General features: G+C 44.0%; 1 protein-coding gene across 2 annotated transcripts in view; it reads left to right on the forward strand.

The window, feature by feature from the left end:
• The first annotated feature begins 6,917 nt into the window (after positions 1-6,917).
• The window catches only part of LOC106567451 (neuronal vesicle trafficking-associated protein 2), a 38,723-nt gene continuing 20,995 nt past the window's right edge, over positions 6,918-24,645 (forward strand). Inside the window, exons 1-3 of one of the 2 annotated variants that reach the window (XM_014136724.2) lie at positions 6,918-7,185; positions 7,552-7,718; positions 17,748-17,864. In XM_014136724.2, the coding sequence (XP_013992199.1) occupies positions 7,590-7,718; positions 17,748-17,864 (246 nt within the window). In that variant the 5' untranslated portion in view covers positions 6,918-7,185; positions 7,552-7,589. The remainder of the gene's footprint in view (positions 7,186-7,551; positions 7,719-17,747; positions 17,865-24,645) is intronic. The other variant, XM_014136725.2, reaches the window with a different exon arrangement.

Genomic DNA, 24,645 nt, shown 5'->3' on the forward strand with positions numbered 1-24,645 from the left:
CAAAATAGATGTATCATCACACATGCCAGGGTATTGATAATCCTGCAGAAATGTCCTTGGATAAAGAATGTGATTAATGTCAGTCTACAAACATACTGTAAGTGATCATATCAGACTCAGCAGCTCCACCTGCCTGCTGACTGGTACATTACCAATATAAAGCACCACTCAGAATTCACTCTAATGTACTGTAGTCTTCTAATAATGTGTCAAACCTGAAAGAAAACCATTAGCTTACTACCTTGGGACCTTATGTACCGTAGGTAGCAGCACTCTTATTGCCTGAGTAAGTGTAAAGCCATACAATTTTCCTTCAATGTAGGCAAAACCATGAATTTACCTTGCTATCATCAAAATAGGTAATGCAAGAGAAAAAGTGCATTTGGGAAAATCTTTCCTCATGAGGCTGCATCAAAAACAGTAGTTGGGCTCCAGTCAATCTGGACCCAAACCCTGTTCTCGGATGGCATTGCATGGATATACCGCTGCAGGAAGTGTACATATACTGAACAAAAATATAAACACAACATGTAAAGTGTTGGTCACATGTTTCATGAGCTGAAATAAAAGATCCCAAAAATGTTCCATATGCACAATAAGCTTATTTCTCTCCAATTTTGGGCACACATTTGTTTAAGTCCCTGCAAGCAAGCATTTCTCCTTTGCCAAGATAATCCATCCACCTGACATGTGTGGCATATCAAGAAGCTGATTAAACAGCATAATCATTAACCAGGTGCACCTTGTGCTGGGGACAATAAAAGGCCAATCTGAAATGTGCAGTTTTGTCACACAACACAATGCCACAGATGTCACAAGTTTTGAGGGAATGTGCAATTGGCACGCTGACTGCAGGACTGTCCACCAGAGCTGTTGCCAGAGAATTGAATGTCATTTCTTTACCATAAGCCGCCTCCAATGTCAATTTAGAGAATTTGGCAGTACGTCCAACCGGCCTCACAACCAAAGACCACGCGTAACCATGCCAGTCCAGGACCTCTACATCCGGCTTCTTCACCTGCGGAATCGTCTTAGACCAGCCACCTGGACAGCTGACGAAACTGAGAACTATTTCTGTCTGTAATAAGCCCTTTTGTGGGGAAAATCTAATTCTGATTGGCTGGGCCTGGCTCCCAAGTGGGTGGGCCTATGCCCTCCCATGCCCACCCAAGGCTGCACCCCTGCACAGTCGTGAAATTCATAGATTAGGGCATAATGAATTTTTGTTCAATTTACTAATTTCCTTATATGAACTGTAGCTCAGTCAAATCTTTGAAATTGTTGCATGTTGCATTTATATTTTTTTCAGTATCGAATTATAGTGACAAAAAACTTGAATGAAAGATCCAGATGACATCACGCCTGTCTCTCTGACAGTGGAGACAAAGGTTCTGCTGAGCCAATCCATTCTGCGACCGGATGCCTGCCTCTCTCTCTTTCTCTCTCTGCTTCTGTAGCAGCCAGCAACCAGGTCACAGAGACATGGACCCCTCATTATTAAGCACAGCTAGGCTGTGGTGTCTGGTAAGACTCAAAGCAAGGCAAAGCATCTGCCCTGGACATGTTGTCCCTTAGGTATTACATTTATAAGAATGAGTTCTCTAGGACAGTAATTTGAAATCTCCTTGTTTTGGTCCTATGTGCCTTTTGGTCCTATGTGCCCTGGTCAAAAGTAGTGCACTGAACCCTTGAAACAAAGAATGTAACGTTGTGACTACTGTTTCATGAAGAAGGGAAACGAGGTACATCATACTATGGGGAGTCGCACTCTCGCAACTTCGGTTGAAGGATCTACAATCACGCCTGACAAAGCCAATGAAATCTGTGCCTCGATGGAAGCCCCGCCTTCCACAATGCTCTTCACCAAGCCCAGGAACGGGCGGTGCGGGGCCAAACAGGTGTTGTATCTTCTTTCCCTCCTTCAGGGAACAGTAGTTATAGTCATAACGTTACGTTCCCTTTAAGTCAGTCAACTTTGGTAAAACGTACTATGGGGAAATATAATCACGCCCCAATGGGCAATGGCAGACAACCCAGACCTGACACCACCAGATGTGACAGTCTGGGTATTGAGCACACGGTGCGCTGCCTAGTGACTTTCCCCTGTCCTTGCCGTAAGCAAAAGTGTGTGGTGATGCCCGACTCGCCGCAGCACAAATATCTCCTATAGTCAACCCTATAAACAACACCCAAGATGCCGGTGGAGTGGGCGCTTACTCGTCTAGGTAACCCCTGCTCCTTGCTGCTATATGCCAGGGAAATATGCCACAATCATATAAAATCATATCAAAATCAAATCAAATTGTATTTGTCACATGCACCAAATACAACAGGTATTTCACCTTACAGTGAAATGCTTACGTACAAGCCCTTAACCAACAGTTTTAAGAATATACCTAAAAAAAAGTAACAAATAAAAGTAACAAATAATTAAAGAGCAGCAATAAAATAACAATAGTGAGGCTATATACAGGGGGTACCAGTACAGAGTCAATGTGCGGGGGCTCCAGTTAGTTGAGGTAATTGAGGTAATATGTACATGTAGGTAGAGTTATTAAAGTGACTATGCATAGATAATAGAGAGTAGCAGCAGCATATAAGAGGGGAGTGGGGCAATGCAAATAGTCTGGGTAGCCATTTGATTAGAATTTCAGGAGTTTTATGGCTTGGGGTAGAAGCTGTTTAGAAGCCTCTTGGACCTATACTTGGCGCTCCGGTACCGCTTGCCGTGCGGTAGCAGAGAGAACAGTCTATGACTAGGGTGGCTGGTGTCTGACAATTTTTAGTGCCTTCCTCTGACACCGCCTGGTATAGAGGTCCTGGATGGCAGGAAGCTTGGCCCCTGTGATGTACTTGGCCGTACGCACTACCCTCTGTAGTGCCTTGCGGTCGGAGGCCGAGCAGTTGCCATACCAGGCAGTGATGCAACCCGTCAGTGAGAGAGACGCTGCTTAGAGAACACCATGCACTGCCCGAAGTGAGAGTAAATGTGCTCTGCTCCACAGAAACAGGAAGCCAAGGGGAGGAGGGGGAGGGACCGAGTTCCCCCTGCCTGTTGATGTGTGCCACCGTCGTCATGTTGTCGGATCTGACCTGCACATCACGGCCCGGCAAACGCGGGACTAGGCGCCTAAAAGCTAAGTACACCGTCAAAAGTTCAAGGTAATTGATATGCCAGGCGCTCTGTGACACTGTCCATACTGCCCAAATTGAGTAACCATCGCACAGCGTGCCCCACCATTGGGAGGACGCATCTGTCGTGACCACCTTGTGAGACCTCACCTGGCCCATAAGAGCCCCTTGTGACAGCAGCTGGGATCCCTCCACTGGGCCAGTACCCGAAGGAATGTCGGGGACACCTGAATCGACCAGTTTAGGTGGCAAGATGCATCCAAGCTCGTTGCTAGTACCCACTGCTGGAATGGCCGCATCAATAATAGTCCTAGGGGAATGACCACTATCATAGAAGCTACAATCCCGAGTAGGCGCAGTAACTGGCAAAAACGTACTGTGAGCCCCAAACCGAAATTGGGCCAAGCAGAGCTGGAACCCGGACACCTTCCCTTGACTCCATTGCGATCAGCCAATCGTCCAGATAGGCCTATACCCTCAGCCCCTGGCTCCTCGTGGGTGCCAGAGCCGCCTCCACCACCTTTGAAAAGATGGAGACAAGAAGCTCAAAGGCTTGCCTCTTTATGGAATCTCAGGAACTTTCTGTGACTTGGGTACATGGGTACATGAAAGTTTGCATCCTTTAGGTCAATGGTGGTGAACCAACGCACGGACTGTAACAGCCACTGATTTGTGAGCATCTTCAATTAGTAAACTCTGAGATGTTTGTTCAGGGCATGTATGTCTAGAATGGGCGTAAACCCCTGTCCGGCCTTCCGAAAGCTGCCCCCCTGGCATCCCCAAAGGACCTCCGAGGAAGAAAAGCGTGCAACGCCTGTTCCTGCTTCTTTTTGGCCTCAAACTGTGCCAGCATAGCCTCCACGGCCAAGCTTAACGACCCCGTGGGAGATATTGGCTCATCGATATACATCAGTCTGTTCCTCTATGGCACCTGCGAAAGCATCACAAAAGATGACGCTGTGCCACCACAGTAGTTGCCATGCTTTTCCCAAGCGCCAGAACGGTGCACCAGGACATGCGTAGAATGAAGTCGGCCGTAACGCGGATCTCATCCAGGAGCTCTGCATGGGGCTCTCCTGTGGCCAAAGCCATGCCGAGCTCCTACAGCAACTCGGTCTGGTAGACCTGAAGCATAGTGACAGACAACAGGGACCGGGCAGCCACCCCCTCTACACTATACACCTTCTCCAGCTGAGCAGCCGAAAAGCAACAGTGCTGCTTAGGGAGAGTAGGATTCGCATTAGCAATGCCCTGGTGTGTGTACCAGCCCTGTCCCCTTCATCCTTTCCAGAAGGGGGCACACCCATGCAGCAACAGCTTAGCTGAATGTAGGTCGGACCAGGTTGTTGTCAATTCTTCAATGAAATCCGGAAACTGGGGTAGGTGGTGTTTGACTTTGGTCACCTCCAAACGCATAGCTACCCTGCAGCGCAGTTCTATGAACGATGCGTTGTAAACTATGTTTTCCCCTGCTACTCCCGTAGCATGAGGAGGTGGCCGTCCCAGAACCAAGTCCTCTTCCTCAAACCGAGAAACTCCCACAGGCACCAAGTCGTCATCCGAACATGAGCTTTGTATGTAACCAACCGTCTCACTATCCCCCTGTTGGGATGCTAGTTCCAACCACAGCCCCAAGTCTCTCTCCACTTCCGGCACCAAGCCGAGGTACCTGCATCCAGGAAAGGAAAGTCACCATCGGTAACTCCAAGCTTTCTCAAGAATGCTACACGTCTTTCCAGGGAGTTTGTCCGCAGTACGTGGCAATGCGCACACTGACTGGTTCGAGCGAGGGCCACCTGAGCGTGTTCCAAGCCAAGACAAACTACACATAAATCGTATCTTTCAGAGAAATACTATAACCGCATGACTGGGGTCATGATCTCCACCACAAACCCGGCGTAGCCACTGTCGTTTCGGTTGCTTTCTTAGACATCTTACTCATTGCGCTAGCAAATTGTTTGTGATTAGGAAACTAATGAGAACAAGTACAAACTTCAGCACAAAACGTCCAGCGGGTGAGCAGGCTCTAACACTATGCAACAGTTTAGACAGTCTCATTTTCCAATTGTTTGTTTTAGTAGCGTGAATCGTTCCTGTTCACACCGAGGTGAAGAGAGGAATAATTGAAGGAATTAAACCGAGCCTCACGCTTATCACCTGTGGAAGGCAGGTTCCCAGCGAGGCGTGGATTTTATTGGCCTTCTCAGGCTCGATTGTAGATCCTCCAAGCGATGTGCTACTCAACTTGTACCCGAAGTTGACTGACTGGAGGGGAACCATGTATGTGCGTTTAGAAAAAATATGACATTGTCAAAAAATAAATGGGGGGGGGGATTTGTACACCACATCAAGTGTCATTATTAAAATGCACCTTCTCTCTTTTAATTGTACTTGTTTTCAATTGTACTTGTTTTCATACATATTTTTCACTTTTTATAATGATTCATGAAGTCTATTTAATTATTTTCAAAAGGCACATATATGGTTCTTGGATGCAGCCACTATTTTTATCTACAGTACAACAAGTACACTGAGTGTACAAAACATTGAGAACACCTGCTGTTTCCATGACATAAACTGACTAGATTAATCCAGGTGAAAGCTATAATCCCTTATTGATGTCACTAGTTAAATCCACTTCAGTCAGAGTAGATGAAGGGGAAGAGACAGGTTAAAAAATGACAATTGAGACATGGATTGTGTATGTGTGCCATTCAGAGAGTGAACGGGCAAGTAAAAAAATGTATATAAGTGCCTGTGAACGGGGTATGGTAGTAGGAGCCAGGTGCACCGGTTTGTGTCAAGAACTGCAACGCTGCTGGGGTTTTCACACTCAACAGCTTCCTGAATGTATCAAGAATGGTCCACCACCCAAAGGACATCCAGCCAACTTGACACAACTGTGGGAAGTATTGGAGTCAACATGGGCCAGCATCCCTGTGGAATGTTTGGACACCTTGTAGAGTCCATGCCCTGACGAATTGAGGCTATTCTGAGGGCAAAAGTTTGTTTCTCAAGGTAAGGGACAAGTGGAGCTAGGGTTAGGGTTATGTTTGAGGTTAGCATTACAGCTGTAATAATAACGGAAAACCCTAACCCTGAAAGGGTATTGCAATGGACCTACAGCTGTAATGCTAAGCACAAACCTAACACTAACCCTAACTCTAACCCTAACCCGCCCATAGGTCTCCCCCACCCCACCTCCCAATTCCACGTTTTACTTGTTCATACAGTGGATTGATGGGATGGATGCATGTTTTCCTGTATATTTGCGCCCTCTTGTGGTGTTTAGTGAAACAGATTTTGGTATTGATGGCCAGATTAAACAGGTGGACAATACAGCCCTTTAATATAACGTACATACAGACAGATAAAACATAAGCTAACACTTTCAATGCACTAGATTCATTTTTGATGATGGACAGATCATTGCCTTTCTCATCGGATTATCTTTTCCATTAATTGTGGCATAGGGGCTATAGCTGGATATACAAAACAGATGGCTTGGGACGTGGACCTATCTTGACATTAAATTACTTTTGATGTCTCAAAACATCTGTCAAATGTGGACTTTGAAGTGCAATAAATGTCCCTTTTTACGTTCTTGCACTTCAGTCCTTCTTTACCTAGCCTATATAGCCTCCACTAGATAGACTATCACGCAGAGGGAGAGGTACAGGCACGTCATAGTTCTAACTTTAAGTCTCTAGATGGCGATAAAGACTAAAAAAAATACATCTGAATGCGGTTTGTGTTTTTTTTTTCTTCAAGTCAGGCATAATAATTGTGCGATTTCATTCAAAAATCCCCCTAGCGGCGCCAGATGCAAGCATAAGGTGAGGAGGCAGTGTTTGGAATTGGGTTCTGGGTTGCCTACGGAGCCCGCTAGTCTCTGCAGCGATCGGGCTGTCTAGTTTCCTGCATCAGCATCGCTGAGCTTTGATTGCAACTCCGCCCGGTCTGCCTGCATGCATCTGCTCCTTGCATCCCGTCTTTGATATAACAAAACAGCAGACGAAGAAACCGAAAAGGACTTATACAAGTGCGTCCATCGTAAGTAGATGTTTTTTTGTTTGAGATCTTTTGCATTTGGCCGATAAGAATGGCGAAGTAGTCTAAGCTAGGCTACTGCAGATGCATCCCTATGCACAGTTAGCCTATGAACGAACATAGGATTTATTTTGACGCCTGCTCTATGGCTTTTTTTTTACCCACAATATTTAATTGATCCAATATTTAGGAAATTAAAACGGGGTTTCAGAGCGTTTTATTAGACTGTAAAAAAGTATTATTATGAAGTTAAAGTTTAAATCCAATGTATGTAATTTAATGTTTAAAGAACCCTCTGCTCAGGAGATGTTTTGTTGTTTGATAAATGAGACATGTACAATTAACTAACAGTGTCTGTCATATTTACAGCATCTGCTTGAGAAGAGCACTATTTTCTATTGGTAAAGATGGTTAAACTGGGGAGTAATCTACAAGACAAAGGCGCTAAACCGGTCAGCGTGGAGGATGGCTTCCAAAACGTGCCGCTCATCACCCCTCTGGATGTCGGAAATCTCCAGTATGGAGCCCCAGACAAGGTAAAATGGACTGTCTGTCTGCTGAGATTTCCTCTGATTCACACACACTCCTTGATTGATGGCCAAAGCCATAACCGAATAAAACAGCAAACCCATCTCCTTGTCATCTCAATTGCCCTGTTGCCTCCTTTGTTTAAAGCGCAGATTAAAGAAGCCGTTTTTGGTTTATAACTGGGATGCACATCATCCATTCTGGGAAACCAGCAAACGTGTCATCTCTAATTTACTTTGACAAGCGGTTTTATTTCTGAACCAGACTGCTGCATCTTATTACACAGAATGATTAATGAATTGACTAAAGCCATATAACAGTTTCTATTAGTACAGTTCCCGTGCTGCCTCACTGAACTGAATGTGTTAATATGATTGATATGAGTGATGATATTTGTAATTGTTTAATAATGCACATCATTTAATCTTACTTTGAAGTGATTTTCAATCAAAACAGCTCCATATGATCAAAGTACTTTTACATTTTTTTTTTTGAATTTCCATAGGAGTGAAGGACAGCTCCTTTGTTGTGTTATCACAAGGCCTACAGTACCTGCTGAAGTCATTTCATGCATGTTTTACTTCAGGAGTGACTGCTGATATGCTGAAATGATGCTCCTCTGTGATTTATTTGTCAGCTCCCAGCTTATCATAAGGCGTATTTGATCAGCAGCACAGAAGAACCCATGGCCCCATGCAGGCTGAACCCGTCACTCTGTAGTAAGCATTAGGGGAAGAACCCTGACACTTTTGCAGAGTGGTGCTTCAGCCCTCGTCTTGGATTCTGCTGTCTTAACCATGCCCGCCCGAGGAGGAATTGGAGCACCATTCAGAATTTTCAATGGGTTGATACACACCTCTAAATGTTATTTTTTTAAAGATATACCATGCAGGGGGTCAGATAAGTACATATTTTGTGGTTGTTTGGAGATGGAGTTGTTGAAGTGGACTAGGTGCCATGCCAGTAGGTTTCCCCAAGGTAGTTAGATAAATAGAAAAAAAATGTAGACTATTGGGCATACAGCCTTGGAAAATACCAAAGATTTTGTTTTTTTATGCAGAATTATTGACATTTGAAACAGTACAGTTAAGGCTCATTTCATGACGTGTTTTACAGTGGTCCTGTGTTTGCTGAACAGGGCAAATTACATGGCTCAAGAAACACAAGGAAATCAGATGGTTTGAATAGGCTACTTGGTTTGTCATCTTTGAATATATGAAGAGTAGACCTCACTAGCTCCTTTTATACCTGGTTCTAATATGCTACCTTTGTCCTGATCTTATCCACATTCTGATTGTGTCAATGTTTTTTTATAATCATTTTTTATTTACCTTTATTTAACTAGGCAAGTCAGTTAAGAACAAATTCTTATTTTACAATGACAGCCTAGAAACAGTGGGTTAACTGCCTTGTTCAGGGGCAGAATGACAGATTTTTACCTTGTCAGTTCGGGATTTGATCTTGCAACCTTTCAGTTAGAAGTCCAACGCTCTAACCACTAGGCTACATGCTGCACCAAATTTTTAGACAGGTGTAGACAATCAAAAGATACATTGTGATCAGATCTTGCTGCCCACCTCCGGAGGTAGTCAGGCAGGCATTGTCTCTGGATATCTTACAAATGTAGATGGATCTGGACAGTAAAACCATTTTAATCATCATTATTCCACCCTCTAAAATCATTGACAGGTGGGACCCATCGACTTATGGCATCAATATGTGTCAAAATAAATATGATGAAGGAATGTCAAATAACTTGCATACAGGGAGGGATGTGGACACAGTGGAGCGGATAAGATGGCAAACATACAATGTTTAGACGCGTGTCTGATAATGTGGCCACAATCATAATATGAACAAGATCAGGACACATTAGAACCAGGTATAAATTAGGCAACAGTCTCCAGATTCCACTCAAAGAACGGTCGTTCTTGTATCCAAGTTCAATCCCTGTCAGAGATTGAGAGGTGGTCCATGCAGGCTCTCAGAGCTCTGGGAGCAGTGGTGTGAGTAGAGTGGGCACAGTGTGGTTTCGTTGGGCTACAGATACGGCTGTGGGAACAGTTCACATTCTGCTTTACGCAGATTCTATTTGCAACCCTCATGTAAAAAGCCTCCCAAGCCCGAGGTGATGCTACGGTACCATGTTTCTCAGAGGTTATTGGATGTATGAAAATAATGTCTCTGTGTTACCTTTAAACGCTTCTCAGATGAATGTATGAAGATGTTTGAAATAGATGAGAAGGAAAGTTAACCATTACTCCCCCTCCGAATATTAGAGAGAGAGGCCTGGTATAGAGGGTATTTATACATTGTACCTTCAGAAATAACACTGTGGGTTTAAGTCTATTCTGTCATCCTGTGTGGGAGGAGTTGTCAGTGAGCTACAGATGTTTTTATCCTTCTAACCACTGCTGGCTGTGGGACCAGGGCTACACAGGGCTACAGGGCAGCAGTGAGACAAACGTGCCTGATAAACACAATCCTCAGTAGGCCAGTGCTGAGGGATTGGGGAGGAATTAGCCTTGATCCCATCTGGACGGCCGGGGATGCGCCAAAAGGGGCACCAATATCTGGATTAGATGGACACTGATTTCAGGGAAACTAGCAGAGCTTGACTAGAAATAGTTGACCTGCGGAGTGTAGTGGAGCGTGGTACATGCAGCACTTTGAATAAATCATTTTCTTACGAATTCAGGCTCCAGGCCGGGCCTTTTATTGCACTTCTTTCAAGAACAAGCTGCTGTTTGCCAAAGTGAACTGGATGACTTATCACTTGGCCCAGAGATCTGTTGGATGAGGGATGCCATGTTGTTACTCTGTACAGTATAAATTTGTCAATATATAACTGCAGTGCTTTTTAGCAAAGTGAACACATCAAAACATCAAAAAGAATATGGCATATGTAAAGAGCATATTTGGGTGCTTTGTATCTTGGTATTCTTCCTTTGGAGTTTCCATTTCACCTCATTACTCCTGGTAGCAGTGATGCAGTGATTCATGTGCATTATTCAGACAGGAATTCATGGGATAGGTCCAAAATGGCAGGCTATTCCTTATTTGGTGCACTACTTTGACCAAGCCGTATCCCTAAAGGTATTGCACCATTGAGAGCATCTTGACTGGCTGCATCACCGCTTGGTATGGCAACTGCTTGGCATCTGACTGCAAGACGCTACAGAGGGTAGTGCATACGGCCCAGTACATCACTAGGGCCGAGCTCCGTGCCATCCAGGACCTCTATACCAGGCGGTATCAGGGGATGACCCAGCCACCCAAGTCATAGACTATTCTCTCTGCTAACGCATGGCAAGCGGTACCGTTGCACCAAGTCTGGAACCAACAGGACCCTGAACAGCTTCTACCCCCAAGCCATAAGACTGCTAAACAGTTTGTTACATAGTCCGGGCAGCTATTGGTTAACTATCTGCATTGACCTTTTTTGCACTAACTTTTTTGACTCATCACATCAATGGGTTGATACACGCCTCTAAATGTTTTTTTTTAAAGATATACCATGCAGGGGGTCAGATAAGTACATATTTTGTGGTTGTTTGGAGATGGAGTTGTTGATGTGGACTAGGTGCCATGCCAGTAGATTTCCCCAAGGTGGTTGAATAAATAGAAAAAATGTAAAGACTATTGGGCATACAGCCTTGGAAAATACCAAAGAGTTTGTTTTTTAATGCGGAATTATTGACATTTGAAACAGTACAGTTAAGGCTCATTTCATGACGTGTTTTACAGTGGTCCTGTGTTTGCTGAACAGGGCAAATTACATGGCTCAAGAAACACAAGGAAATCAGATGGTTTGAATAGGCTACTTGGTTTGTCATCTTTGAATATATGAAGAGTAGACCTCACTAGCTCCTTTTTATACCTGGTTCTAACATGCTACCTTTGTCATGATCTTATCCACATTCTGATTGTGCCAACATTTTTAGACAAGTGTAGACAATCAAAAGATACATTGGGATCTGATTATGATCAGATATTCCTGCCCACCTCCGGAGGTAGTCAGGCAGGCATTGTGTCTGGACATCACTGGGGCCAAGCTCCCTGCCATCCAGGACCTCTATACCAGGCGGTATCAGGGGATGACCCAGCCACCCAAGTCATAGACTATTCTCTCTGCTAACGCATGGCAAGCGGTACCGTTGAACCAAGTCTGGAACCAACAGGACCCTGAACAGCTTCTACCCCCAAGCCATAAGACTGCTAAATAGTTTGTTACATAGTCCGGGCAGCTATTGGTTAACTATCTGCATTGACCTTTTTTGCACTAACTTTTTTGACACATCACATATGCTTCTGCTACTGTTTATGATCTATCCTGTTGCTTAGTCACTTTATCCCTACCTACAGTGTCTTCTGGAAGTAATCAGACCCCTTGACGTTTTCCACAATTTGTTAGGTTACAGCCTTATTCTAAAATTGATGAAGTAGTTTTTTTCTCCTCACCAATCTACACACAATACCCCATTATGGCAAAGCAATGTATTAAAAAGAAAAGAAAAACAGAAAATACATTTACATAAGTATTCAGACCCTTTATTCAGTTCTTTGTTGAAGCACCTTTGGCATCGATTACAGCCTTGAGACTTCTTGGGTATGACGGTACTGTACAAGCTTGACACACCTGTATTTCTAATGTGTCCTGTGTCCTGAACTTGTCCACATTATGATTGTGGCCACATTTTCAGACATGTGTCTTCTCTACAGATTCTCTCAAGCTCTGTCAGGTTGGATGGGGAACATTGCTGCATAGCTATTTTCAGGTCTCTCCAGAGATGTTCGATCGGGTTCAAGTCCGGACTCTGGTTGGGCCACTCAAGGACATTCAGAGACTTGTCCCGAGGCCACCCCTGTGTTGTCTTGGCTGTGTGCTTAGGGTCGTTGTCCTGTTGGAAAGTGAACCTTCACCCCAGTCTGAGGTCCTGAGCGCTCTGGAGCAGGTTTTCATCAAGGATCTCTCTGTGCTTCGCTCTGTTAGTCTTTGCCTCAATCCTGACTAGTCTCCCAGTCCCTCCCTCTGAAAGACATCCACACAGCATGATGCTGCCACCACCATGCTTCACCGTAGAGATGGTGCCAGGTTTCCCCCAAACGTGAAGCTTGGCATTAAGGCCAAAGAGTTCAATCATGGTTTCTCATGGTCTGAGAGTCCTTTAGGTGCCTTTTGGCAAACTCCAAGCGGGCTGTCATGTGCCTTTTACTGAGGAGTGGCTTCTGTCTGGCCACTCTACCATAAATGCCTGCTTGGTGGAGTGCTGCAGAGATGGTTGTCCTTCTGGAAGGTTATCCCATCTCCACAGAGGAACCATGAATCTCTGTCAGAGTGATCTCCCCCGAATACTCAGTTTGACTGGGCAGCCAGCTCTAGGAAGAGTCTTGGTGGTTCCAAACTTCTTCTATTTAAGAATGATGAAGGCCACTGTGTTCTTGGGAACCTTCAATGCTGCAGACATTTTTTGGTACCCTTCCCCAGATCTGTGACTCAACACAATCCTGTCTCGGAGCTCTATGGACAATTCCTTCGACCTCATGGCTTGGTTTTTGTTCTGAAATGCACTGTCAACTGTGGGACCGTATATAGACAAGTGTGTGCCTTTCCAAATCATGTCCAATCATTTGTTGTACATCTAAAGGATGATCAATGGAAACAGGATGCACCTGAGCTCAATTTTGAGTCTCATAGCAAAGGGTCTGAATACTTATGTAAATAAGTTATTTCTTTATTAATAAAACAATGGGGGAAAAAAGCTCTGAACATGTTTTTTGCTTTGTCATTATGGGCTGTTGTGTGTAGATTTAGAATAGGGCTGTAACCAGTGGTGATTTTAACATGTAAATATTGGTGGGGCAAATGTTTAAAAATAAAAGTGGGATGCATGCCAGCAAAGCTACTACACAACACAACACTAAACAATGCATTAATTGCACTATAACGGTGACAAACGGTGCCCACAAACTGTTAGGGCCTACATAAAACTGTCCCAACAGCAGTCCAAACATCTTACCACTGCTACATCTGGCTATCAGCAGAGCCTTGTCTGGCAGCGAAACAGTTAATTCAGCCTCATATACTGCCTTTTAAAAAAACATGGCTGACTTAAGAAAATGTGGTTTCTAATGACAATTGAGATGTACAAACTTTGGCATAAGGGGACGACAAGCGGATAAGAGGCAATCTGTAATTTCAATTAAGACATTAATGAGCGAGCTAGGATGGACGTAGTCAATATAACTATTTGTTTAGCAGCTTTGAAATGTACAGCGACAGAATTCAGAACATGGGCCATTCTTACAGTGTTCACCCTGTACACCAAATGTACACCAAGTCAGAACCGTAGGATAAATAAAGGGCGCATATAAGCAGACAATGAAAGGTCTTAAAATCTTTGATAATTAAATTTCTCTAAAACAGGTTATAGGGTACATGCACCACCAAGTCAGAACCGTAGGCGAAATTAAGAGGGGTAAATAGACCAAATTATTAGGGTGAGGCACATGGGCTACTAACATCTTACTACACAACATAAACTTAGTATTACTTTCATAGCTAAAGTATACATATCCCCCTGGCATATTACATCATTTATGCAGCAGCATACAATACATTTTTTAACTCCCCTTGTGCTGTGTGTGCTCACTTGAACAGGAAGGTGGTGCAGCGGACCTTCGTGGGCAAATTTTGTCATCAAAGTCCGGCATTCTCTGGATTTATGGGGCTTTCAAAACAACTGGGAACTCTGAAAAAAACAAGGTTGAATAATGATGTCATTGATCTTCAGGCCGTAGCTCTAGAAAGAGGCCGGATTTACAATTCTGAGTTGGATGATCGTTCAAAACGTATTTTCCGGGTCGGAGTTTGTTTATTTCCGACGTCCCAGTTGTCTTGAACTCACTGAAGTCAAGTTTTCGCAGTTCCGAGTTAAAAGTTGTTTTGAGTGTGGCACAAATCATGCCTCATTGACAGCATGGCCAATGTTGAATGTTAATCATTTTAAACTTGAAAAAGAGCCCCTTAATCCCAGATTTGGGACCACACAGCCACTGTCACTGATTCCTTCCAAATCACTCATTGTTGAATTTGCGATTTCCAACTCGTTGTGTAATGTTTATGTCCCATGGCCGATGAGCACCGATACGTTTTATCTATAATTTCTCTTCATCATTTCTCTTCATATGACAAGATTAAAAAGGATTTGCCAGTAGATTGTCGACTTGATTCATGATGATGACTGCTAGCTAAGATTTTGAAAGTATGATGTTGACATGATCAGCTCAATCAAAGCTACTGTACATATAACGTGATTTAACGCCATTTTATCTGTGGCCAATGACCCTGAGCGTTCTTGGATTGGCTCTTCTAATATAACTCTATGGCAGCACCCAAGGGGCGCGAATTTTCAATGTCTCCCCTTAGATTTGGTGGTGACGTAGTATCCCTATGAGTGACAGAACACTGAGCCAATCATGGCGCAACACTCCGTATTTTCTGCTGGCTTGCCCCACCACCACAGAAAGCACTGATCTAGGCTGAAACACCTGTATTTTGGAGCTGCCTTACTAAAGAAAACAAAAAAGAGACCATGTTTGAATGTGGCTTTGTTAACTCAATGATACAGTTGAGTTAACTCGTTTTTCAACCACTCCACAAGTAATTTTTCCAACAACTGTTTACAGACAGATTATTTCACTTATAATTCACTGTATGACAATTCCATTGGGTCAGAAGTTTACATACGCTAAGTTGACTGTGCCTTTAAACAGCTTGGAAAATTCCAGAAAATGATGTCATAGCTTTAGAAGCTTCTGATAGGCTAATTGACATCTTTTGAGTCAATTGGAGGTGTATTTGTGGATGTATTTCAAGGCTTACCTTGGCAGTATCATGTTGTGGTGGTGGTTTGCTGCAGGAGGGACTGGTGCACTTCACAAAATAGATGGCACCATGAGGGAGGAAAATTATGTGGATATATTGAAGCAACATCTCAAGGCATCAGTCAGGAAGTTAAAGCTTAGTCGCAAATGGGTCTTCCAAATGGACAATGACCCCAACCATACTTCCAAAGTTGTGGCAAAATGGCTTAAGGACAACAAAGTCAAGGTATTGGAGTGGCCATCACAAAGCCCTGACCTCAATCCTATAGAACATTTGTGGGCAGAACTGAAAAAGCATGTGTGAGCAAGGAGGCCTGAAAGAAAGAAATGAAAGAAAAAAGCTGAAATAAATCATTCTCTCTACTATTATTCTGACATTTCACATTCTTAAAATAAAGTGGTGATCCTAACTGACCTAAAACAGGGAATTTTTACCAGGATTAAATGTCAGGAAGTGTGAAAAACTGAGTTTAAATGTATTTGGCTAAGGTGTATGTAAACTTCCCACTTCAACTGTATCTACTTATTTTACATTGTTTGTAAACTGATATGTGACAGACATTAATGCCAAAATAACATGCAAAACAGGCAAGCCCCCCCAAAAAATATTTATACACTACTGGTCAAAAGTTTTAGAACACCTACTCATACAAGGGTTTTTCTTTATTTTTTACTATTTTATACATTGTAGAATAGCATCAGCATCAACTTCCGGTAGACAGGTGAAGTGCTAGTACGCTCAACTGAAAGGGATACCTTTCGTTTACAGTATACTAAAATGAACTAATAGTATATAGAAGGTAGTATATATTCATTATGTATGTAGTATACAATGTGTTAGTATGGGTATTCGAACACAGCTCTTGTCTTTTTATGGGGCCCACGTCATAAGAACTATATTCAAAAGTTTGTTGTTTTATTGTGTGTAGCAATGTGACATAGAACATTTTCTTTAATTGAGACACAGCCTTTTCATTGTTAAAATAGGCCTATGATTATTATTTTTTTTTTTAAATGGATACTCTTGCAAGTATTGAAATACTAACGTCCGTTTGAATATTTGAATAACCGTGCCCATCCTTTATTATTAGCCATTTGGATCCGTGTATATCATAATGCAAATACAGTCCCTTTGATTATATGACTCAGGAGAAGCTCCTAGTACTTCCATTGACTAGAATTACCTACCTGGAAACTGCAGGTACTCACCCAAGGGTAGCCTACACATTGCTTTTATCTATGAATGAGAAATGAAATGACAGTGGTAATGATAACAGGGTCTCTCAAATAATAAAGGGCAGCATGGGGAGAAAAATGGGTGCAGACAGCCTGGTAATTCAGGGGGAAAATTAAATGTCAAAGTGATCGGGAGGGAGTCAGAGAGGCTGTAATTGCAGTAGCCGAGTCTCTTCTTGGAGACTTCAGGATAATATAATGCCATTTATTCCAGATTGTGAGGTGGAGAGAGGAGGTACCAGGGGTTTCTGGAAGGTGTAATTATTTTGGAAATGTATTCCTTGATCCATCATTACTGGAAGTGCTAGCTTCATTTAGTTCTTGTGATTTGTCAAGTTAGAGAGGTTCAGGTGAATAGTGTCTAATAGCTGAGAGAAACAGTACAGTGGCCTGTAGAAGTGATAAGGAACCAGCAGTACAAACTGCTGAATTCATCTGTCATTTACCGCATAGTACTTTCTGCCGACACCTTGGGTGTGATGTTCATACAAGCAGCTAAATGAGGCTCACACTTGTACATTTGTATCTCTCTCTCTCCCCCTCTGTATTTTGACTGCAATTCTGAGCCAATTTCAGTGAAGAATAGCAGAGTGACATTACTAGGACAGACCCCTGCTTACCCAGCTCTCTGTTCTTCTACATCATGTTAAAAGAGAGTTGATTGGTTCTGATTGGCGGGCATCATACGGGACAGTGCCTAAAATAGCCACCCCCTGACAGTTGCTTGGCAGAGGTTTGAGTTTTTCCCTCTGCCTTTGCCCTTTTATATATAACACAGTGACGACGTAACAGTAAGACTTTTGTGGTATGATGGCTTATGGCTCTGTCTAACTGAAGTCCAGCTAACCCATTAGTGATAATGTGCTGTGTCATTGTAACCGACTGACTGTGTATTGTTTGTCCTCTCCCTGCAGGTGGTGGTGAAGACACGGACTGAGTACCAAACGGACCAGAAGAAAACCAAGCTGAAGGTGCCCAAGGTGGAGGAGTTCACCATCAGCTTCACTGATGGAGTATCAGAGAGAATCAAGGTATTAGGAAAGTTTATTTCTTAATTCACTGAGACATACCAACTATTCCCTCAGCGCCAAGATGTGCTAAACAGCTATGTTGCTGCCGGAGGAAGCTGGTGGGAGGAGCTATATCATGGAACGGCATCCAACACATCAACCATATGGAAACCACGTTTGACTCAGTTCCATGAATTCCATTCCAGCCATTACAATGAGCCCATCCTCCTATATCTCCTCCCACCAGCCCCCCCTGGTTGCGGCTAGCGTTTTCAGTATTATAATTCTGGTCCTAAGCACATAACCATCGTTCCTGATGAGGAGTTATCTTTGGGAAAGCATCAACTTCATTGGATCCGGATGTTAGTTTAATTTCTTAGGTGCTCTACGGGAAACAGAATGGTAATTTGGTTGTCATGGTAGCCAGAACTCATGCATAAACTCATGAGAATCTCTAATACTTGAGCTAGCAAGCTTGTACTGAACGCCTGTATGAATATTACAGTGTGCGATCCACAGCACCTGAGTAAATTCTGGCTGTATCGTCTGAAGTTATCACATTATTTACATACAAATTAGATATCCAGGATGATATTCAAACCAAGATGCACTACTATCTTACCCAGAGCATCTCTGTCTCGAACAGTGAGCGGAGACCCAGAGCATAGAGTGAAATGGATTGACCTCATCCATAATTAACACACCCTCTGCTTTGATGAGTGTCAATAGCATTGGTCATTGTCCCCTCCACACCTCAAATCAAAGAGCTGCAATTCCTTATACAGTCGATGAGAGTGAGGGCCATAACCATTTGGTACTGTTACATTTTGATGGAAGAGAGGGTTCTGCAGAGTGTCTGACTATAATTAATGTGAGATGGAGGAAAGAGCGCAGAGAGAGGGGAAGTTTGGCTTTGCCCGTTAAAGGTCATTTGAGGAGCCAGCAGAGAGGAGAGAGAATTAGATATTCAACACAAACAGAGACTGTGAAGCTTGTCTGAGTGGGGTTGTGACTGACTGAGAGGCGGATATCTTCTGCCTTGCTCCCTACGTGGCAGAATGGAGAGGCTTGATCGACCATGCCTGGCCTTCCCACCCACACCGGCAGATGAGACGGAGACGTATGACCCGGAAACAAGACTTGCAGACTGCAAGGCGCAGTGAGCTATCAACTTCTGTTGGGTGGAAGGGAATTCAAATGAGAGACTTTTTTTTTATAACTCAGTCTGATTTGTGTGCTGTAGGGACTTTTGGGGGGGCTTCCTGCCTTGCGTGACTGATGGACCCTGCCCAGTGCTGACTGAGGAGAGAGAGACGGATCTGTGTAGAAAGCTCGCACATCCCCTCTCCAAAGCGGTGCACATTGTGTTGATGGATGAAGTTCTCCGTGCGATTGCTCCCTGTTGAGCGCGGCCAAATTCCCCATAGTTACTTTATCCGGGAAACAGGGGAGGAACGTTCTCCCTCATTAAACACACAAAACAAAAGAAGACGGAGGTCTCTTGGTATCTGATGCAGCAAAGCGGAACATATTAACATATCATGTCGAAATAAAAGGGGGAATTAGAAGGACTCAATTAAAGTGGGGAGGCGGATTGAGGGATGGATGGATGAGTGGGTGGATAGGTGGACGGGGTTTAAGCTGGCTGCTGGGGCTCGGAGGGCAGGTTATGGCTCTCTCTTTTCTTTCCAGGCAGGATGTTTGACACACACACACAACCTGCCAAGTAGAGCACACAGCAGCAGCCACATCCAGAGTCCTGCCCACACCATACAACCAGAGAGACTCATCCAAAGCAATTATCCTATAATTATCTTCTGAGGAAATCTAAATCTGAGGATAAAAAGGCCTGTCGCAAGTAATGCTCCACTCCACCGAAGTATTAGTGTTCTAACAGGCTGGAGGTCATGGATGTTCTACAAACAGCGTGTGACCTACACATTTGGATGAGTAATGCTGCCATACAGAATGTTCAGTGTGTGATTATTTTGTGCTAGTCATTTTTGTTAGGCACGCACACATGCGCGCGCGCGCGCGCACACACACACACACACACACACACAAAGGAAAACTGGTTCATCTGTAACAATAGCTAGGCTCTCCCCATGCGCACATGAGGAGAGAGAAAATGACGTGAAACTGCAGAGATCTGAGCTGAGATGCCTCTCTCTCTGTCAAGGGACTCGTCCTCTAGAGAAGCAGGCAGGCTGCAGAATGAGAATGAAGGACAGGCGCCGGCTGGGTGTCTCGGCTTGCAGAGAAATCTCCACATATTCAACAATACTGCTAGTTTTGACCACTGACGCTTTTTTGTCTGCCATTTTATCAGTGGACACAGAGAGATGGAGTAGAGAGTCGGGATACAATGTGAAGCAGCACAATTTTTACAAACTGTTTGTGCAGGTGTGGGTGTTCTCTTTATTAAGAGACAACGTACACTCACCTGGCCAGTTTATTAGGTACACTCATCTAGTACCGGGTCGTACACTCCTTTGCCTCCAGAACAGCCTGAATTATTTGGCATGGGTTCTACAAGGGTTTGGAAACGCTCGTTGCTCAATTGGTATCAAGAGACCTAACGTGTACCAGGAAAACATTCCCCACACCCTTACACCACCACCACCAGCCTGGAATGTTGACACCTGACAGAATGGGTCCATGGACTCATGCTGCTGACTCCAAATCCTGACTCTGCCATCCGCATGATGCAACAGGAACAGGGATTCGTCGGACCAGGCAATGTTTTCCCACTCCTCAGTTGTCCAGTGTTGGTGATCGCATGTCCACTGGAGCTGCTTCTTGTTTTTAGCTGATGGGAGTGGAACCTGGTGTGGTCGTCTGCTGCAGTATCCTATCCATGAAAAGATTGACGATTTGTGCGTTCCGAGGTGCCGTTCTGCACAACACTGTTGTACTGCTCTGTTATTTGTCTGTTTGTGGCCCGCCTATGAGCTTGCACAATTCTTGCCGTTCTCTTCTTTCATCAACGAGCTGTTTCCACCCACAGGACTGCTGCTGACTGGATGTTTTTTGTTTGTCGCACCGTTCTTGGTAAACCCTAGACACTGTCGTGCGTGAAAAACCCTGAGTTACTGGATCCGGCACGCCTGACGATTATACCACGCTCAAAGTCGCATACGTCACTCGTTTGGTCCATTCTAACTTTCAATCGAACAGTAACTGAATGCCTTGATGTTTGTCTGCCTGCTTTATATAGCAAGTCACGGCCACGTAACTCAACGTGGCCAGTGAGTGTGTGTTTTGGATTGTGAGGCATCACATTGATTTACATGGGTTCTCTGTGAAACTCTAAATATGTTACAAAAGAAACGTATAATTTCCATGTAGAGGCTGTTATGTACACCTCTTGGAGGAGAGAACGCAACACCCTGCTCAACTTCCCGGGGAGTGAAAAAAGGTATGTGATTGTAGGTGCGGGTAAGGATGACAGAGAATATTACCGTTTACAGGGAATTTATTCTTCCTTCACACGGTAAGGTGGGGAAAAGGGGCTGGACGGAACCAAAGCAAAGAAAGTAAAAGTTAAACTTCCCCCTCTCCTACCTACCCACTGGTTACCTATTCTTAGCACCGCTTGGCGCGCTAACCAAAATACAGGGGGTGGTCCGCCCAGGTCTTACCTAGTGTGCATAAACATAGTAAATACTACAGGTATATGCTAGCAGTCCTCTTGCCTAAACACTCCCAAGGTGCCTTCCCCGGGAACAAATTAATTCACCAAACTTGGTGAACAATTTGAATAAACCAAAAACACTAGGTACTATGGTATACCCATACCTCTACAGGCACAGCTACAAAACACTTTCAACAACTGTACCAGACCAACAAAGGACATACAAAGAAGCTCTCTCTCCTAACAAAGGAACACTGGCTTTTCAAGCTGCAGAAGGAGTCGGTAATTGCAGACAGCTGTATCCCCTGACGAGAGGGTGGGGTCAGAGCTCCAATTAGTGATGGGCCGACCAATCAACTGCTTTGGAATCCAGGAAGACATTTCCTGAAATACGCACATACATATACACAAACCCACAACAACACAGAAACTGGGGAACGTAACAGAGGCTACTCTCCCTGTATTCAGACAGCCCTTCAGACTGACAATAATTAATGCACGAGCTCACAGCATCCCCAACGAGCATATTTACTTTAACCTTCTTTCCTTAGCTCTGCCACACAACTGAGGCATGTCAATGGCCAGTATGGATCAGCCTTTGATACAGTCAGTCCTCCAGTCAGTAGCTGTGTTGTGGCCTCTGGCCAGCAGCAACCACCAGTCCTCTACAATTCTGTCACTTGCGCCGTAGGAGGGCTGCAGACCAGCGAGTAAATACAAACAGTCACCCTCTGACCCACTCACCCTGGAGCCATGGAAACACTGCCAGGTCCTAGTGGTAGCCAATTAGAGACACCTTCATGGTGAACGCTGGCCATTGATTGGATCAACATTGCATTGCACGGGGAGGTTAAACTTTTAATGGTTATGGCGAGGATAGTGGATAGGAGGCATTGTTTGATAGCTAAGATTGAGCATGCGGAGAAAGTGTTACAATGAATTGCTTTCCCTATTGTTGCCACTCACACATATACAAACAGGCTACAGATGGGAAATACTATATGCTAATTTAAGACTCCTATTCACTGTTCCATTGGACCAAAAATAACAACAAAAGACGGTTAGTAGTGTGTGCGCCAAAGGGGCAATTTCTTTTTGTGATTTGTCATTTCAAAAAGGACAGCGTATTTGAGGTGCCATGGGGGACAAGGGCTTTTGTGTGAACAATGCCTGAGATGATTTATAGAGCCAGATGGCTTTTTCTCTGTTCTAACGCTGATTAATCCCACCTCTCAGCTGCCTCCAAAACCTCACAATCATTACATCTGAATATAGAGCTAATATTAAATCCAATGAACTTTGTCCCTAATGATTACACATTCTGTATAAAGTTTCAGGATGAGTTCAATTATCCGTCAACTCTACCAGGTTTACGTTCTGTAATCTGTTTTTCACTCCCTTACAGAAGTGATTGGAACATTTGATCTGTCGTGATGTGAGAATAGAAAGATGCTCACATTGAGGAAGTGGCATCTTATTTGTGATCCAAGCAGTCCATGTCAGGGACGCTGTGGTTTGTTTCTGGTTAGTGTGACTGACACTTTCCATAAGCACTGTGCATGTTGTGAGGCCATGATGAAAACAGTGGGACTCTCATTGACTGCTGTGCTCTGTCAGAGCTCTCTCCTCCATCAGAATACGGCATTTGGGGCCACGAGGCACCTACCTTCAGGGGGCCTCCATTCCTGGCCTGGCCTGCCAAGGTGAGCTTGGGGATCAATTAGTGGCTCCAGATACAGAACAGGTTTTGTTTTTCTCTCTCTTTCTCTCTCTCTCTCTCGTACCCCCAATTCTCTCTCTGTGAGTTATTACACTATGACACTCGCTGGGCTCTCTATCTCTCTAGGTTTATATCTGTTCATCTTTCTCCTCTACTCTCTCGATCTCTTCTCTTTCTCTCTGTACTGTACATCATTACATTTCGGCCAACTGGCCTGAGGATCCCTTGGCACCGTGGCGGTGGAGCCACTCCCCAGGAGGACCAGCCTTGTTGTTGTTGTGCCGCCGATGATGCTCTGACAGTGACTCAGTGGAGTAGGCACTAGGTAGCACACAGCCAGGCAGGCAGGGTCCACACAGGGCCATGTAGAACTCTCTTCATCAAGCTGCTCCTCCTCTCCCTACATCTAGCACATAAGAGGTGTGTGTGAGACGCTGGAGACTGAGTGACCCGAAGATATTCATGTCTAAGGGATGTAAAGAGGAGGTTTGAGGACTGTTTATAGTTGTTCTTTACCAAGCCTTGGGGGTGTTGTCGGGTAGATTTCCCGAGCCCCGAACACATCAGCATTAATATCTCCTCTTTCTCCTCAGCAACTTTATGTCTCTGACATGCTGCTTATTAGCGAATCAAATTTGTTTTGTTTGCATAACCTCCGAACCTCGTTAGCGGTGTGTTTACTCAGAACAGGTAGATGGCCAGGATTCCACTCATTTAATCGCAAATAACAAATGCCATCACTCGCTTTGAGTGAGTGCCATGCTGTCAGAAAGAAGATGGGGCTCAGCGCCGGTCTCTGATGTTTACTCCATGTCCTCTTCTCTGTGCATGCGTGTATTCGCAGAACGCCACTACAGTAAGTCTTCCGAGTGTTATCCCTAATAAAAATGGAGATTGTGTCCCTAAGTTCATAATCTTGAGCCAGGGACTGTCTTTATTAGACATGGCAGTGTGTTCTTTCACACCCTTGAAGTTATATCTCCTGAGAGACCTGTCCTAATTGGGAAACATTAACATAATGAGAAATGAAGTCATACTGAACATGACACTGCTTCCCTTCTCTAATGGATAAGAGGCATTCTATTGGTATTTGTGTGTAAGCGTTATTGTGTGTTGCTCATTATACACATACAGACAGGTCCATAATTATTGGCACCCTTGATAAAGATGACCAAAAAAGACTGTATATAATAAATAATACAAAAACTGAGCTAAATTGTATGCTCGGAAAATTGGGAAATTAGATGATTTTATACTCATAGAATAGAGAAAGAGATTTAGTTGAACAAGTGATACAGAAAAATTGAAAAAATATGGGGGTCAAAATGTTATTGTCACCCGTTTTCAATACTCTAGCACCCTCCCCTAGCGAGAATAACGACACTGACCCTTTTTTCTTCGAAGGTTTTATGACATTGGAGAACCGGACCAGTAGATGCAAGTTATGA

Source organism: Salmo salar, chromosome ssa13, assembly GCF_905237065.1.
Source record: "Salmo salar chromosome ssa13, Ssal_v3.1, whole genome shotgun sequence".
In the NCBI taxonomy this organism is placed as follows: Eukaryota; Metazoa; Chordata; class Actinopteri; order Salmoniformes; family Salmonidae; genus Salmo; species Salmo salar.